Genomic DNA, 17,185 nt, shown 5'->3' on the forward strand with positions numbered 1-17,185 from the left:
GAAAAAGTAGAGATGCACGGAAGCACGAGAGATATGTGTATCAGCAATAATGAAACCCATTAAACGTGTCCTTGAATAGCATGTCTGTTGTTGTAGCCTTCGAGCTTACAACATGATGATTGTTTGCACATGGGACCGATAAAAAAACAACCCACCACACTATAGACTGTTAAAGCATATATCAAAACAAAGCATTTTGACAGACATTCATACGTAATGTATATAAATGTTATACAGACTTTAAAAAATTAAAATAAATGAACATACGCAACAATTAGCCATATATTACACAACAGTGATACACGTACAGGTGTTACATAATATTCAGCAGAATACCACATATAAACGAGTCTATAAAATGCCATTTTAACCTAGGGTTGCTGCAGTATATAATACTTCATATCATTAACTTTGCATTGTTATAATTGAGACAAACCTATTGTCACGATTGAAATAATTAAAAACACAATTTGATTCCAGCCCTTTTTACCTGCGGAATTGGTCCAACTCATGTTCAGTTTTTCTGAGAAGTATTTACCTAGCTGTTCTGATTGATTCCCAATAGAACAATAACCTTCCAATTTTTCGAAAACCACTAAGTGAACTTCATGATTTAGTACGCTACAATTGATATTATTACCGCGCATGGTTAATGTTCGAAATGTATTGCGATTTAACACGCTTAGAAACTCGACATCAGTAATGTTGTTTCCATCCAAAATTACATTAGTTCTGTTGAATTGCTTGAATGAATCCTCGTGGATTTCAGAGATGTTGCAACTTGTTAGATTTAAAGTTTGCACAGATATCCCTTCGAAAAACCTCTTGGTAATATTTGTGAAATTGTTAAATGAGGCGTCCAATTCCTGTAGATTTTCTAAAGTAGACAGTAATGCTAATGGCAAAACCTGTAGTGACATATTTTGTAGTTTTAAAGATTTTAGTGATTCTTCAAGACCACTGAAGTCAGTTTTACTAAAAGTTAAAATGTTTCCACTTAGATCGAGTTCTTCAAGTTCATTTAATTCATCGAACGTTTCATTGAATATCTCCCTCAGGTAATTGTACGATAAGTCTAATTTTCTCAACGACCTAAGTGACCGAAATGCATCTACGAGGAACATCCCTTCCGGCGGAAGTTGACAAGACCTCAGGTTAAGATTGACAAGGGAGTCCCCGACAACTCTGAAAGCATCATAAGAAATGAGATTGACTCCGGTCCCTTCCATGTGTAACTCACTCAAGTTTCTGTTTGTAATTTTCATGATAGATTGTATATCTGTGTTGTATGATAACTTGAGCACTTGTAGACGAGGTATCCTTCCCGTTACTTCGAAGATTAAGTTACTCAGTTCGTTCCTGGAAAGATCCAAATACTTCAAGTTATCAAGTCCATCGAATGCTTCTCTGAATATAACCTTCAAACCAGAACTAGACAGCGAAAGTGATTCCAAGGCTGAAAGCTTAAGTTTTTCGAAAGCACCATCTTGTATGCTATTGTACTGTGTTGAATGAGCACCATCTAATGATAAAGTCTTTAAGTTACCCAGGTTATATAAAAACGTAAGATTTGAAATTTCAATGTCGGAATAGTCCAATGCTAAATAGGTCAAGGTAGGTGCTAAAACCTTCACTTGGATACGAAGATCAGAATTGTGACTTAGGTCGAGTTTTTTCAGCGGCGATCCCGCGAACACGCTTTGATCTTCAAGTTCCTTTATTCTATTTGATCTGAGAGATAAAACGGATAAAGTTGGGATATTGCGTATAAAATCAAGGTCTGCAGATTCAAGGCCACAATTATTTAAGGACAGTTTTTTAAGTTCCTTCAAATGAGTGAATGCATTATATTCTATATCAAGGAACTGATTATTGTCCAAATCCAGTTCATAAAATCTAGCACCATCAAAGACATCACGAGTTACTGTAAATTTGGAAAACGAATTGTTCCGTAAATCCAAGCGTTGTATCAGCAAGCCTTCGTACTCAGTCAGGTTGGGGAACATTTCAAGTCCTTGACTTTGGCAATTGACTTCGATGACTTCTGAACTTTGATTATAAGGATCTCTCTTTTCTACGCAACACGATGCACTACATATTGCACCATGAACAACAAGTCTTTGGTTGAGAATCAGAAGGGAAATGATAACTAAAAATATGCACTGCACCAAGACTGCCATTACCTGGAAGAAAAAAAGATAAAATCATAGAAAGAGACCATTAATATCTTATTTCAGCCCAATATTTAATCCTAAATTCTGACTGATTTATTCCAAACAGTAGATGTATGTTTGTCTCCGTTACAGTAACCAAAGCTATAAATATTGGGTGCACGAATTCATGCCATGTCTGTCTGGTAAATCCCATTAAAGATTGTATCACTGGGAGGTCATACCACCGCACCAGGACTTTATCAATGTGACGGAGAATGTGCAATTTTAACGACTGTGGCTACATTTAAACAACAAGAAATTTTTTTCAAATCATGCTGTTTTAACTCACACGAGCTGAAAGTTCAAATAACTGATAAAAAAGTCCGCCGTCTGTCAATTGTTTGTAAATGTTTTTTACGTTTTCAACTTATTCTAAAGAACCAATTGCAAGCGTACCTGCCACAAAGTATCTTTGGACAACAGAGTGTGGGACCACAATCAAAGAGCTTTAAGAGTTTTACTGAGACATATACTAGTAATGGGAAATTCTAACAAATCTACTCATAAAGCGCAAAAATGTACATGCACGGTATGTCAAATCATCAGGCCAGTCTCCTGAACTACAGTATGGGTTCAAAGTTTATTATCATAGAAATATATAGGAAAATTCTTTATGGATAACTGATAGAGTGGTGCTCTGTTTGACACAATTAAACACAACAGACGGTCTGAGGAATTAGAATGGTCATTTATTTAACTAATAAATGACAAAGGTTTATGCCAAAATATCATATAAACAGTTAAAAATATAACAAACTAAAAACACAATACTGTAATTCATGCTAAGGAATTGTGATTAATAAAACATTATAAAAAATGCCACAATCCTAAAAACTACGATCTAAAAAAATCATAAATACAATATTATGACTAGAAAAAAACCTAAAGTTATAAGAGCATATAATTCGGCAAATTGTGTATACAAAAAGTGTCAAAGATGGGGTATCTTTCGCCACCTATCAAGGCTGTAGTTGTCTTCAGCTTTGATATGCCCCATCCACCACCTATTTGTTGGAGAAAAGCTCTCGAGGAATCCAATAAAACATTATAAATGTTGAATATAGTATGGATCCTTATTACCTGTGCAAACTAATTTAAAATGGTTTAAAAACAGGATAATACAAGAGATGTTTGTAAAACATATATGCCCCCATGGTGCAAAATTGAAAAGGGTTATACACACACATCATTGAATTGATAGTAGTATCACCAATTCAAAATATTGAGCAGACAATATCTTCCTATGTCAAGGGTGGATTGACCATGTGACATAAAAATCAATAGGGGTCCTCTACTCCTTATGCTGTACCAGTGTACCAAGTTTTGTGTCAATCAAGCAAATAATTCATAAAATATAGGAGACAATATATCATTATGTCAAGTTTAACCCTTGACCTTTGACCATGTGACCTCACAATCAATAGTGGCATCTATTTGTGGAAAGTTTACAATGTCAAATAGCTCCAAAGACGCTCTCCTGTTGCCAATAAATGCACCGAACCTCATAACATGAGAATCACCTATGCACAAAATAGTCATTGTTTCATTGCTATACCAGGTGACCTACACACAATGGTGATAAACAAACCAGGGCCTGGCGGCCATCGAAGCTTACGAGTATTTCATTGATAATGTCTTAAGATTGGCCTTAAAGGGGCATGGACACGATTTGAGTTGAAAACTCCCAAACCTTATCCTTCCATTTCTAACGTTTACAACGCCCAACAAAGTACTTCCAATGACCAACCAAAACTTTAATATCAGTTGCTGAGTTACAAGTGAGACACAGCACCCACAACTCGAGGTCCGCGCCATGCTCCTGTTTACATATAGATTGCTTAATAGAAAACATCATGTTTAAAACAAAATGAGACACTATTCAATTATGTTCAAAATGAACTTGTAAATTGAAAAAAAAATCTACTTTTAACGAAACGTTTACTAGTATATTTAACATATGTAAACACAAACATGGCATGAGCCTTGCCCACACAACAAAGAACCGCGAGCTCCGCATCCCCCCATGCACCTCAACAACTGACATCAAAACTCCAATTTTAGGATAACGATGCACACGACATATAGCTGTATAGCTGTATATAAGATGCCCAAGTAAAACCGTCGTAGATTTGCACGAACTAATAAAAGGTCAAATTACAGCAAACAAGAGGATTGATATTCCTCAAATGTGTCGTAATTAATATCCGGGGATAATATAATGTTGGTTGTATGGTATCAGATATCAAGCATCCGTGAAAACATCAAAACAATTCTAAAATCTTCCAAACACAATTGCAAATGGTGAGAGATGCTATCAAGTTGCGCAAGCGCAAATACCAAAAATAATAGGTGGTATTTATAGACAGTGGCGGTAATTATGAATACAGTATCCATAAAGGTATTATGTTCATTGATATGTATTGTAAAACATTTTCTCAAGAACCACAAGGACACTACATGTCAAATTACTATATACATGCATACCCCTATCGGTAGGTTAACGTTTGTTAACATCATGGTCCCTGGCCCAGAGTAGGCCCTTAAGAGCGGTTTGAAGTACTTGTATTGTAAAACTTATACGGTACCAATCTTGATGCACCAGATGCGCATTTCGACAAATATTGTCTCCTCAATGATGCTCAAGCCGAAACATTGGAAATCCGAAATAACAATTAACTTGTAAGAACTAAACAAAACCAGGGTACCAAAGACTGGAATCAAATTCGTCTAAGGATCAGAGCTATGCATGAGGGAGATGATCCTGAAATGAATGGAAAACTAGACATTTCAATGTCACGCATCACAAAAGGGTTCCGCTATATTGCATTATTTGTTAAGTTCAAGGTCCATAACTCTTTTAGAAAAGGTAAAAAAAAAAAAAAAAAAAGCCCACATTCAAACTTGATCTGTAACCTATTAATATAAGTTCATAGGTGAGTTCCCAATTCATAGCCAAAAACTCCAATAAGTCCAAAAGATATGAAGTTTGCTTAGTTCAAGGTCCATAACTCTTTTTTAAAAAAAAAAAGGTCAAGATAGCCCAGACGCAAACTTGATCTGTAAATTATTGATTTAAGTTCATATATAAATTTTCAAATAAATAACTGCAAGAATATTAAAAAAAAAAGAAGCCCGGGGAACTATCAATGGACGCATGAATATATGGACCGCGCACAGGCTGATCACTATAGGACCCCCTCCTATGGGCGAGGTCCTAATTATTTGAAAATCCTCTTCTCAGAAACAGTGTAGATTCAATTTCGTTCAAACTATGGGGAAATGCACTTGCTTCAGAGGAACGATGTTGCCCAGGACCTGTTCTTTTGCTATGTACATGTACCATCACCTGTTAGATTCCGGTTTCATTGTTTGGATACTACGTATCACTTTGAGAAACACCATCGTATTGCCTGAATTCTAAGAAAAAATTCTCATTTGACCGATGTATGTTGATAGTTTTGTTCAATTGTATCAAATCTTATTTTGGTACTGATATTGATGAGTCGTTTTAGAGGGAAAAGAAAGCTAGGATCGTAAATCGAAATCGGAAAACAGTCAAATGTATTGCGTTTTATTGTATGTTTACATGCTTCAGCGCTTTATAGGATGTTTTGCAATTTCACGCAAAAAAAAAAAAAAAAAAAAAAAAAAAAATGAACGTCAAATTATCTCAAATATAATACTAGAAGACCACATGTTGCAGAACTCTTTTGTATTGAAAAACACAGAACACGTAACCCGTGACGTGGATCTATTTATTCCAATTCGGAACTTTGCTGATACACGGACTGCAGAGGATAAACTCTTCAACTTTGCGATCAAATCCTACAGAAGGCGCATGCATAAAAACACATTGTTATGAATTTCGAATTGGACAGCACCAGACTCAGCCTTAGAAGAAAACGTAGAATTGATTTCCTTCTCTCACAATAGGAACATTTACATGTATATCTGGCAAACCCAGCAAGTAGTCAACAACTTAGATTTCTTCGACTTCATCACACGGAAGACTCGATCTATGAGTATTGTTAATATCATATATGAGATTGATCACTGTACGTTATCGTCACCTTTCATCCAACAGATTACTTGATAAGGTTTCAAAAACAGGAATGGATGTTGAGACAAATGCGAGCATATGATGTATATCAATTTTAATAAAAAAAAATCGCTTTTAGTTAAAACTTATCCGTATTTCCTTCCAAGACTTTCGTCAAGGTTTCAAAACTCTTCAATGAATTTTCAGTAAAACACTGACGATAATTCTTTTTGAAGAATTCGTAAGTAAATAACGTTTGAAAATGAGATGCAACTACATGAATGTACAAGATATTTAAACTACACAACCAATCAAACTGAATACACTAAGGGTTTCAGTTGTCATTAATGAAGACTGAAAATTGGGATTATGAATGCAGAAATATCCCCTAACTACGCTATGTATGTAATCTCATTTGAAATCAGTGAATGAAAAAAAAAAAAAAAGACCACGACTTTCATAAAAAATTTCGTAATCAAATGAATCAATATAAATTTGACGGAGTGCATTGCCTTGCGTGGATAAATTTAGTCATTCTCCCAGGGATCCGTCAACATACATGCACATGATCAGCAATAATGAATTTATTGCCCTATTTTAGAAGCCGTAGTAATTTGCTTCTGGAAAACAACTTGTGACAGACCGATGTTGGGATTCATTATCGACAGCGATCTTTTCATCCAATGTTGAATTTCCACCAACATTAATTTGATTCAAGCTAGCCTCGGGACGGTGATGGAGTACTAGAAAAGTCTGCTTCATGACGACACTGATTCCTACCACAAATAAAATACCATGATTTAACTAATGATTGTCTAGGGGATCTCTCTCTAGGAGATCAAATATTTAAACAACAGTCATCATTTAATGTTGCATAATTTTCTGTTTATTTTGGATGTAATCTTATCGCGTAATACAATAGACTGTGTTGCGTATAATTGTCCATTCAGCGACTAAAATCATGGGGACGTCATTTATAATTATGGTTCTTACTATAAATCAAACTGGCTTGATTTCTTCTACACGTTCTGTCTAAATTTCCAATAGTCTGCATCATCTCAGTTTCATACAATGTACGTTATACATGAAAGTATTTGAGAAATCTCGTGAACAGAATAAAAAATCTGTCAAACAGCGCAAACCCTAGTACTGTATCTTCTATATGAAAATTAAACAATCCTAGTTTTCAAGAAATAACAATATATCGAGATAATGTAATTAAAAGTACCTATACTTTACTATAATTTTCAGGATTTGCTACATACGTGTATTGTAAACATGTATGCGCCTCTCTTCGTGCAGAAAAACTAGCATAGAATGCCCACATTTGATACACAAGAAACAAATTCAATTCGAGTAATATTTTGTCTAATCAGACGTTTAAAACACAGTTAATCATGCCTTGGAAATTGTTACGCTATCATTAAGTACAACCTACGGCATCGGAATTAACTTAACTGTTCTTTTTGTGCTCACGAAATAAAAACGAAACATTCATTTACACAACATAGATGTGTCGATACTGATACTGTAAAGGGTGTTCGGAACTGTGTTAAGATACAAACATAATGTTCGGAACTGTGTTAAAATACAAACATAATGTTCGGAACTGTGACAAGATACAAACATAATGTTCGGAACTGTGTTAAAATACAAACATAATGTTCGGAACTGTGATAAGATACAAACATAATGTTCGGAACTGTGATAAGATACAAACATAATGTTCGGAACTGTGATAAGATACAAACATAATGTTCGGAACTGTGATAAGATACAAACATAATGTTCCGTTGCTATCAAAATCCCAAAGAAAATGTACAGACAATGAAGTTGTCACCAAGTATTAAACCAACTATCTGATTTTTAAATTGATTAATCAGAATATCTTCGACTGCGATGATCTACTCCCAGCCGTATCAATGTCAATAAAAACGTAATTCCTGAATTGCATTTATGTTGAATAAATATTTGTCTCATTCGAGTGTTGATGTTTTAATAAAAGCATATAAACGAACTACTCGCATTGTGGAATATGAATATTACCATTCTTAAAAGCGATGGCGGTCATGGTGAAAGATTATATAATTGCCTTTTATCATGTTTCGTGTTTTATGAATTCAAATCAGACTCATCGGTGAGTATGTAACTCTCGAGTATATTTAAGGTTTCTGATATATATCTTATTCTATTAATTAGCTTACTTCTGAGAGACATCAACAGGTAACCAGTTAATGGCCACGAACTTAGACGAATGACCTTAACACTCATCCAATTCGTGCTCTAGGTCAAGGGACATCATTTCATTGACATGTTTTTGTTTTGTTTTATTAAAAATGGTATCCATTTTCATCTTAATATGCAATATCAATATGCATATATATCCTGGTTATCTCAAGAAAATGTCGCCATTTCTAGGAAAACCAGACAATGTTTTCTCCCTGGAGTCAGGAAGAAAATGACTATTTTAACAGTTGTCACAAAGTCCATTTGTGTCCGCCACTCAGATCAATGGTTACACGGCTGGTGGATACTTAATGTATCCCGCGATCACTAAAACTGCGTATGGGTTTCTTCTATCGACTTCAGAGGTTTAATCTTGACATGCGTGATTGATGAAAAATGACAACTTCTGTAAAACTCTTCGGTCAAACAAGCCATAACAATGCTAAAAAGTGCATTATTAAATTGACGTCTCAATTTTAGCTCTGTTCCGAGGCATCATGTAGAATACATGGTGATGCCCCTGTTCGCAACAGAAAATTTCCCGCCAAATTTATGACAATCAGCTATCGATATTTTGTTTTCCTCGTTTAACTAAATACGAGCGATAACATTCCATAGGGTACCATTACAGCTCTGTTAGCAGTAAAATACTATTAGTGTAAACGATTAATACAGAAATAATCCATAGACGTCGAGAGAAGACAAGTACTGGAAAGTTCAGACCCAAATATGTTATCGTAACATCTGATCTCAGATTTCTTATTGGTTAAGTATGACAGAAGAAACTGTTCTATTTGTTTGCAAATAACTAATTACAGATCAGTTTACAAAGACGTCCTTCAAATGATGAAAACCAGATAACGTTAACAGATTGAGACAGTGTAAAACAACACACAATTCTCTACGATCCACATGTTCCATTGAAAAATTGACAAATAAATTGATGTTACAGGGTTTTAATAGTATCGTTTAAAGTCAGCATTTCGCGCATTCTATAGTCGTTATAATGATCTAATTTACCAATACAACCTGTCATTGGGTAAAATGCTGTGTGATGTGTTTCACACCAATTGAGACCGTTCTTTAGACACTGATTTTGACTACGAATTACCCCGTTTACCAGATCGAGATATAGGGCTTACGGCGGGTGTGACCGGTCGACAGGGGATGCTTACTCCTCCTAGGCACCTGACCCCACCTCTGGTATATCCAGGGATCCGTGTTTGCCCTATTCTTAATTTTGCATTGCTTTATAGGAGTTATGAGATTGATCACTGTTCATTATCTTCACCTTTACACATAACCTATATGTGGTTAAAAGGACTATGCAATCATCTGGTTAAAATGCTTTTGGTGTACATATTTGATCTGAATGGATGTTTCCATGATAAAGGTCAGGATAACAAACATTGATAAATCTCCAAAAGCCTGTAAAAATACAGAATTGAGAGTAATGAAATCACAACCCTAGACATACCAGAGGTGGGATGAGGAGACCAAGAGATGTTAGCAACCTCTGATGACATATCACCCTCGCCGTGGACCATATATCCTGGTAAGTTAGACCAAGTAATCCGTAGTCAAAATCAGTGTGAACCAGCTGTGCACTTGACAATATACCCATACAGAAAAAATTGCACAATGTAGACATATGTACAAAGGAAGCAAAAACATTTTGATATGCACTAGTAGTCTAAAGAAACACTGTCAGATGTACACCTGTGATAGAGAGAAACATTGTGTGATGTACACCTGTGATAGAGAGAAACATTGTGTGATGTACACCTGTGATAGAGAGAAACACTGTGTAATGTACACCTGTGATAAAGAGAAACATTGTCTGATGTATACCTGTGATAGAGGGATACACTGTGTGATGTACACCTGTGATAGAGAGAAACACTGTGTGATGTACACCTGTGATAGAGAGAATTAATGATGTACACCTGTGATAGAGAGAAACACTGTCTGATGTATACCTGTGATAGAGAGAAACATTGTGTGATGTACACCTGTGATAGAGAGAAACATTGTGTGATGTACACCTGTGATAGAGAGAAACACTGACTGATGTACACCTGTGATAGAGAGAAACACTGTGTGATGTACACCTGTGATAGAGAGAATTAATGATGTACACCTGTGATAGAGAGAAACACTGTGTGATGTACACCTGTGATAGAGAGAAACACTGTGTGAGGTACACCTGTGATAGAGAGAAACACTGTGTGAGGTACACCTGTGATAGAGAGAAACACTGTCTGAGGTACACCTGTGATAGAGAGATATATGTCTGATGTACATCTGTGATAGAGAGAAACATTGTGTGATGTACACCTGTGATAGAGAGAAACATTGTGTGATGTACACCTGTGATAGAGAGAAACACTGTGTGAGGTACACCTGTGATAGAGAGAAACACTGTGTGAGGTACACCTGTGATAGAGAGAAACACTGTCTGATGTACACCTGTGATAGAGAGATATATGACTGATGTACACCTGTGATAGAGAGAAACATTGTGTGATGTACACCTGTGATAGAGAGAAACATTGTGTGATGTACATCTGTGATAGAGAGAAACACTGTGTGATGTACACCTGTGATAGAGAGAAACACTGTGTGATGTACACCTGTGATAGAGAGAAACATTGTGTGATGTGCACCTGTGATAGAGAGAAACACTGACTGATGCACACCTGTGATAGAGAGAAACACTGTGTGATGTACACCTGTGATAGAGAGAAACATTGTGTGATGTACACCTGTGATAGAGAGAAATACTGTGATGTACACCTGTGATAGAGAGAAACATTGTCTGATGTACACCTGTGATAGAAAGAAACACTGTGTGATGTACACCTGTAATAGAGAGAAACACTGTGTAATGTACACCTGTGATAGAGAGAAACAATGATGTACACCTGTGATAGAGAGAAACATTGTCTGATGTACACCTGTGATAGAGAGAAGCATTGTGTGATGTACACCTGTGATAGAGAGAAACATTGTCTGATGTACACCTATGATAGAGAGAAACATTGTGTGATGTACACCTGTGATAGAGAGAAACACTGTGTGATGTACACCTGTGATAGAGAGAAACACCGTGTGATGTACACCTGTGATAGAGAGAAACACTGTGTGATGTACACCTGTGATAGAGAGAATTAATGATGTACACCTGTGATAGAGAGAAACACTGTCTGATGTACACCTGTGATAGAGAGATATATGACTGATGTACACCTGTGATAGAGAGAAACATTGTGTGATGTACACCTGTGATAGAGAGAAACACTGTGTAATGTACATCTGTGATAGAGAGAAACACTGTGTGATGTACACCTGTGATACAGAGAAACACTGTGATGTACACCTGTGATAGAGAGAAACATTGTGTGATGTACACCTGTGATAGAGAGAAACACTGTGTGATGTACACCTGTGATAGAGAGAAACACTGTGTGATGTACACCTGTGATAGAGAGAAACATTGTGTGATGTACACCTGTGATAGAGAGAAACACTGACTGATGTACACCTATGATAGAGAGAAACATTGTGATGTACACCTGTGATAGAGAGAAACACTGTGTGATGTACACCTGTGATAGAGAGAAACACTGTGTGATGTACACCTGTGATAGAGAGAAACATTGTGTGATGTACACCTGTGATAGAGAGAAACACTATCTGATGTACACCTATGATAGAGAGAAACATTGTGTGATGTACAACTGTGATAGAGAGAAACACTGTGTGATGTACACCTGTGATAGAGAGAAACACTGTGTGATGTACACCTGTGATAGAGAGAAACATTGTGTGATGTATACCTGTGATAGAGAGAAACACTGACTGATGTACACCTGTGATAGAGAGAAACATTGTGTGATGTACACCTGTGATAGAGAGAAACACTGTGTGATGTACACCTGTGATAGAGAGAAACACTGTGTGATGTACACCTGTGATAGAGAGAAACATTGTGTGATGTACACCTGTGATAGAGAGAAACACTGACTGATGTACACCTATGATAGAGAGAAACATTGTGATGTACACCTGTGATAGAGAGAAACACTGTGTGATGTACACCTGTGATAGAGAGAAACACTGTGTGATGTACACCTGTGATAGAGAGAAACATTGTGTGATGTACACCTGTGATAGAGAGAAACACTATCTGATGTACACCTATGATAGAGAGAAACATTGTGTGATGTACAACTGTGATAGAGAGAAACACTGTGTGATGTACACCTGTGATAGAGAGAAACACTGTGTGATGTACACCTGTGATAGAGAGAAACATTGTGTGATGTATACCTGTGATAGAGAGAAACACTGACTGATGTACACCTGTGATAGAGAGAAACACTGTGTGATGTACACCTGTGATAGAGAGAAACATTGTGTGATGTACACCTGTGATAGAGAGAAACACTGTCTGATGTACACCTATGATAGAGAGAAACACTGTGTGATGTACACCTGTGATAGAGAGATATATGTCTGATGTACACCTGTGATAGAGAGAAACAATGATGTACACCTGTGATAGAGAGAAACACTGTGTGATGTACACCTGTGATAAAGAGAAACACTATCTGATGAACACCTATGATAGAGAGAAACATTGTGTGATGTACACCTGTGATAGAGAGAAACACTGTGTGATGTACACCTGTGATAGAGAGAAACACTGTGTGATGTACACCTGTGATAGAGAGAAACATTGTGTGATGTACACCTGTGATAGAGAGAAACACTGACTGATGTACACCTGTGATAGAGAGAAACACTGTGTGATGTACACCTGTGATAGAGAGAAACATTGTGTGATGTACACCTGTGATAGAGAGAAACACTGTCTGATGTACACCTGTGATAGAGAGAAACACTGTGTGATGTACACCTGTGATAGAGAGATATATGTCTGATGTACACCTGTGATAGAGAGAAACAATGATGTACACCTGTGATAGAGAGAAACACAGTTTGCTGTACACCCGTGATAGAGAGAAACAATGATGTACACCTGTGATAGAGAGAAACACAGTATGCTGTACACCCGTAATAGAGAGAAACAATGATGTACACCTGTGATAGAGAGAAACAATGATGTACACCTGTGATAGAGAGAAACATTGTCTGATGTACACCTGTGATAGAGAGAAACATTGTGTGATGTACACCTGTTGTATAAAGAGGCGATAATTGTTATACAGAAAAAAAACTCGTATGGTAACGCATGATAAAAGGTTCCTGAATATGTTATTACAATATGTTAAAAACGTTACAAGGTCTAGACTGAGGACACAGATCGATATACCAATTAAGTCATGTCTTCACTAACTTTAATCAAATATTTTGATCTAGTGTAAAGGGACCTAAGGGTTGTTTTAAGATCTTTTCCACATTTGTCTAGCCCATATGTCAAAGGGTTTGAAAAAACAAACCAATAAAAGACCTCACCTAAAACCACAGAGCATGAAAATGACGTGATTCTATGTCATTCATATAACTGATCGTATGTCGTGACGTGCGTCTGAAGGAAATTTACTTGTTCCTTATTAAAAGTTGCAAATTGGTATGTCTAAGATATGAAATATATTTCCAGCATTGCGTGATGTCGTAGATTCACCAACGTTTCTAGAATTAGCTACAGAATAACGTTACGTAGACGTACAACTCGGGAATTAGAAATGGATTTCAATTTATCAATTTCATTTTTATTGTGTGGGTACAAAAGGGCAGGGTCAAGACCTCCTTGAATATTTACAAAAATAGACATTTGTGACTTGTTGAAAATATGACTTGCAGACTCGTTTTAAGAATAGTCTGGTATAGATTCCCTATCGGGAACTTTCTGGATTCGCGCATTTGCACTGAACATGGTTAAATTAGCATCTACTGCATGAATGGGAAATTTTAAACCATCGGAAAGCATGACATTTCATTAGAAATGTGAAATATATATTATACTTTGCATCAAGGTAATTTTAGGATCAGTGTCTGTTTCAGACAGGTTGCTCTTTCATGTCTATGTACGGTGTGGTGTTGCATTTCAAACAGAAAATGTTTTTTTTTAAGTGTGTCATTCACGGAATAGTATCACACCATTTTATGCTGTTGATTGCAAGTATTTGAAAGCCCAGACACCGATATCACAAAAATAAAAAACCCAGTAATTGTCAGTAACACGCTTTCACTGATTACCATATCAAGATATGCAAATTTTGATTAAGTCCGGTATCTGTCCGGTATTTTGCAAGACACTAAAGCTAGGATCCAGCTTTCCTGATATTTTAGGTGGCTTTTCACTTGGGTCTAGGATTTAAAATCCCACCTGCTTGATAGTATGAGTGGTTTTATGATACTTGAAATAAAATCATATTTCATCTACAGTAACACTTGCCTGATAGTTTGGATGGCAAGTAAAATGTTTCATTTTCTGCATTGTTATTGTTTCTTGAGCATAGTATTTGGATGTACATGTACCGTGACAAGGAATAACTATCAATAGCATGTACAATTAAATTGTTTGTTTTGTCTGAAACATTGGATCTCTGCAATCATCATGTTCGCCATGATTTTATACACATATTCTTTACCTACTGTTAATAATAATATTTGGCAAACGTGAAATGCTAGTACTGTAAACCCCTACTACGATTATTCAAAATGTAATTACCAAACAGGATCATATGACAGACCTGCCTGATTTCCAAATAAGAACGGGGAAATATTCCATGAATATATTATGTTTCCAAAATTTGATGAACAAAATTGTCTAGATCCAATTACACGTGCATAAAAAAAACCCCTGAAATAGTTATACTACTTTTAAAAATGAGATCGTTTACTTACGCGGTATCGTCCTGCTCTACTTTCACACCTAGAAAAAGCCAAGCGGTCCAAATTTTTTGAAACGTCCAAAACAGCTCCTTATGAATCAGATTGGCTCAACGCGTGCGCAAACAACAATTTCCACGACATTCAAAAAGTGTTAAAATCAAATAAACCAGCAAATTGACAGGCATCGATTGACAATGATCCCTGAAACTGGTACGGCTTTGGGCAATAAGCGCTTAATTTTTGCAATGTATCAGTCTATTCACTGTCATTTTATATTAATCATATCGAGTTATGTATGGTAGTGGTTACATATCCTTGGCAATCATGGAACACGGCATTACATAGTATGATAATTTTGAGAAGTGAATTATTTTCCCGCCTGCGTCCCTTTATCAGTGGCGGGCAGCCGGCAAGCAATCAATGTCGGATACCGTTATTGTGGACAAACAATTAGGGTCCTTGCTGCCTCCGAAGTAACGGGTGAACATTTCTATCCCGCATCACTTTTCTGCGACAGATCATTTAAAGCCAGTGACCATCGCCATTAAGTGACCCTCCAATATTCCATGGAAATGAGATTGTTTCCATCCCATTAGTACCATGTTGCAATTTTTACGATTTCATTAGAAGCTTTTTAGCGAAACCGATCAACACTCCACGACATGAACTTTCATTGTGACACACTATACTGATAATTCAGACAATAATGAAGAACATGATTGATGCAGATGAATGTCTTTTTTCGTGATGAAATGCTTTCAAACATTCTATCATAACCGACACGTGTTGTTACAATGAGGATACAGCGTCGTATTAGATCTTCATAAAGAAAACAATAAAAACAGCATAGGTCTATTTCTTATCATTCTGAATGTACAAAAACGATGATGTCAAAGAACCATGGGTCATAGAGACTCAAGCAGTAGTACGCTTGCTTCATAATCGGTTCGACACCGGAATTGGGGTATTGGCAATTATAGACCGTTAATTCGCCAAGCGCTTGGTATTATGAGTGAAAGGCGGGGGTCTTTCAGATGGGACCTTAAACGGGAGGGTCTGTGTCATGCTAGGCGTTGACAATTCAGTTCATTTATTCACTCAAAACCAGATCACTGGTACACGAAGTACAAACGTTATACTGCCTAGCATAACCAACCCTCTAAATAAAAATAAACCTTCATTTGAATCAATTTCAAAAACCGCCGACATGCAATCACATTCACAATAACCATGCTAAACTAACATGCATTTATTCTGATATGCAACGATGATACTCTATCGTCCATAACAATAGAGCCAGCCATGGCAATCGATATGCATCCTCCTTAACATTATACATGTATCTACATTTCCAATGTTCTATCGTTTGCTATCTTCACAAACTGCAAGGACAACCATTTCTTCATGAATGCGTTGCAGTTGTGCAAAATGCGCGTATGAATCTTGATACATATAGTGCATCTATTTTAACGACTGGGAATTCTGACATGAATAAAAGTAAAATGTAAATATAAGACATAATTTTTATTGACGCGCTTCATGAAGTATGCGGACGTGAAGGTCGTAGTTCATATCCTCCTGTATTTTATTAAATGCCCCCCCCCCCCCCCCCCATCCCTGCTCATACACGGTACATAACAAGCAGCGAAATCACCATAACATGGTAGACTACTATTATACGCATAGTTTACAGTCCCTAACTTTATGTACTACGATTACCCACAAACAAAGAATTAATGCGAGTTATTTTAATTTTAATAAGAAGTTGTATAAAGCCGTGATTTAACTTGTCTTTCATGAATCACATTACAGAAGTGACTATTCTCGTGACATAACTAAGTCA

The 17,185-nt window shown here is 36.5% G+C and overlaps 1 protein-coding gene across 1 annotated transcript; it reads right to left on the minus strand.

Moving 5' to 3' along the window:
* Positions 1-164: 164 nt before the first annotated feature.
* Positions 165-15,980, minus strand: LOC125658408 (chaoptin-like). Its single transcript, XM_048889655.2, has 2 exons — positions 15,355-15,980; positions 165-2,183 (listed from the first exon to the last, which is right to left on the minus strand). Exon 2 carries the CDS (start codon positions 2,178-2,180, stop codon positions 420-422), a length of 1,761 nt encoding a protein of 586 aa, XP_048745612.2. The 5' UTR covers positions 2,181-2,183; positions 15,355-15,980; the 3' UTR covers positions 165-419.
* Between the last annotated feature and the right edge of the window lie 1,205 nt (positions 15,981-17,185).

Source organism: Ostrea edulis, chromosome 9, assembly GCF_947568905.1.
Source record: "Ostrea edulis chromosome 9, xbOstEdul1.1, whole genome shotgun sequence".
NCBI lineage: Eukaryota > Metazoa > Mollusca > Bivalvia > Ostreida > Ostreidae > Ostrea > Ostrea edulis.

What these genes read in the sequence shown, in the direction of transcription:
- LOC125658408 (XM_048889655.2), bottom strand. Translation starts at nt 2,180, where the DNA reads ATGGCAGTCTTGGTGCAGTGCATATTTTTAGTTATCATTTCCCTTCTG.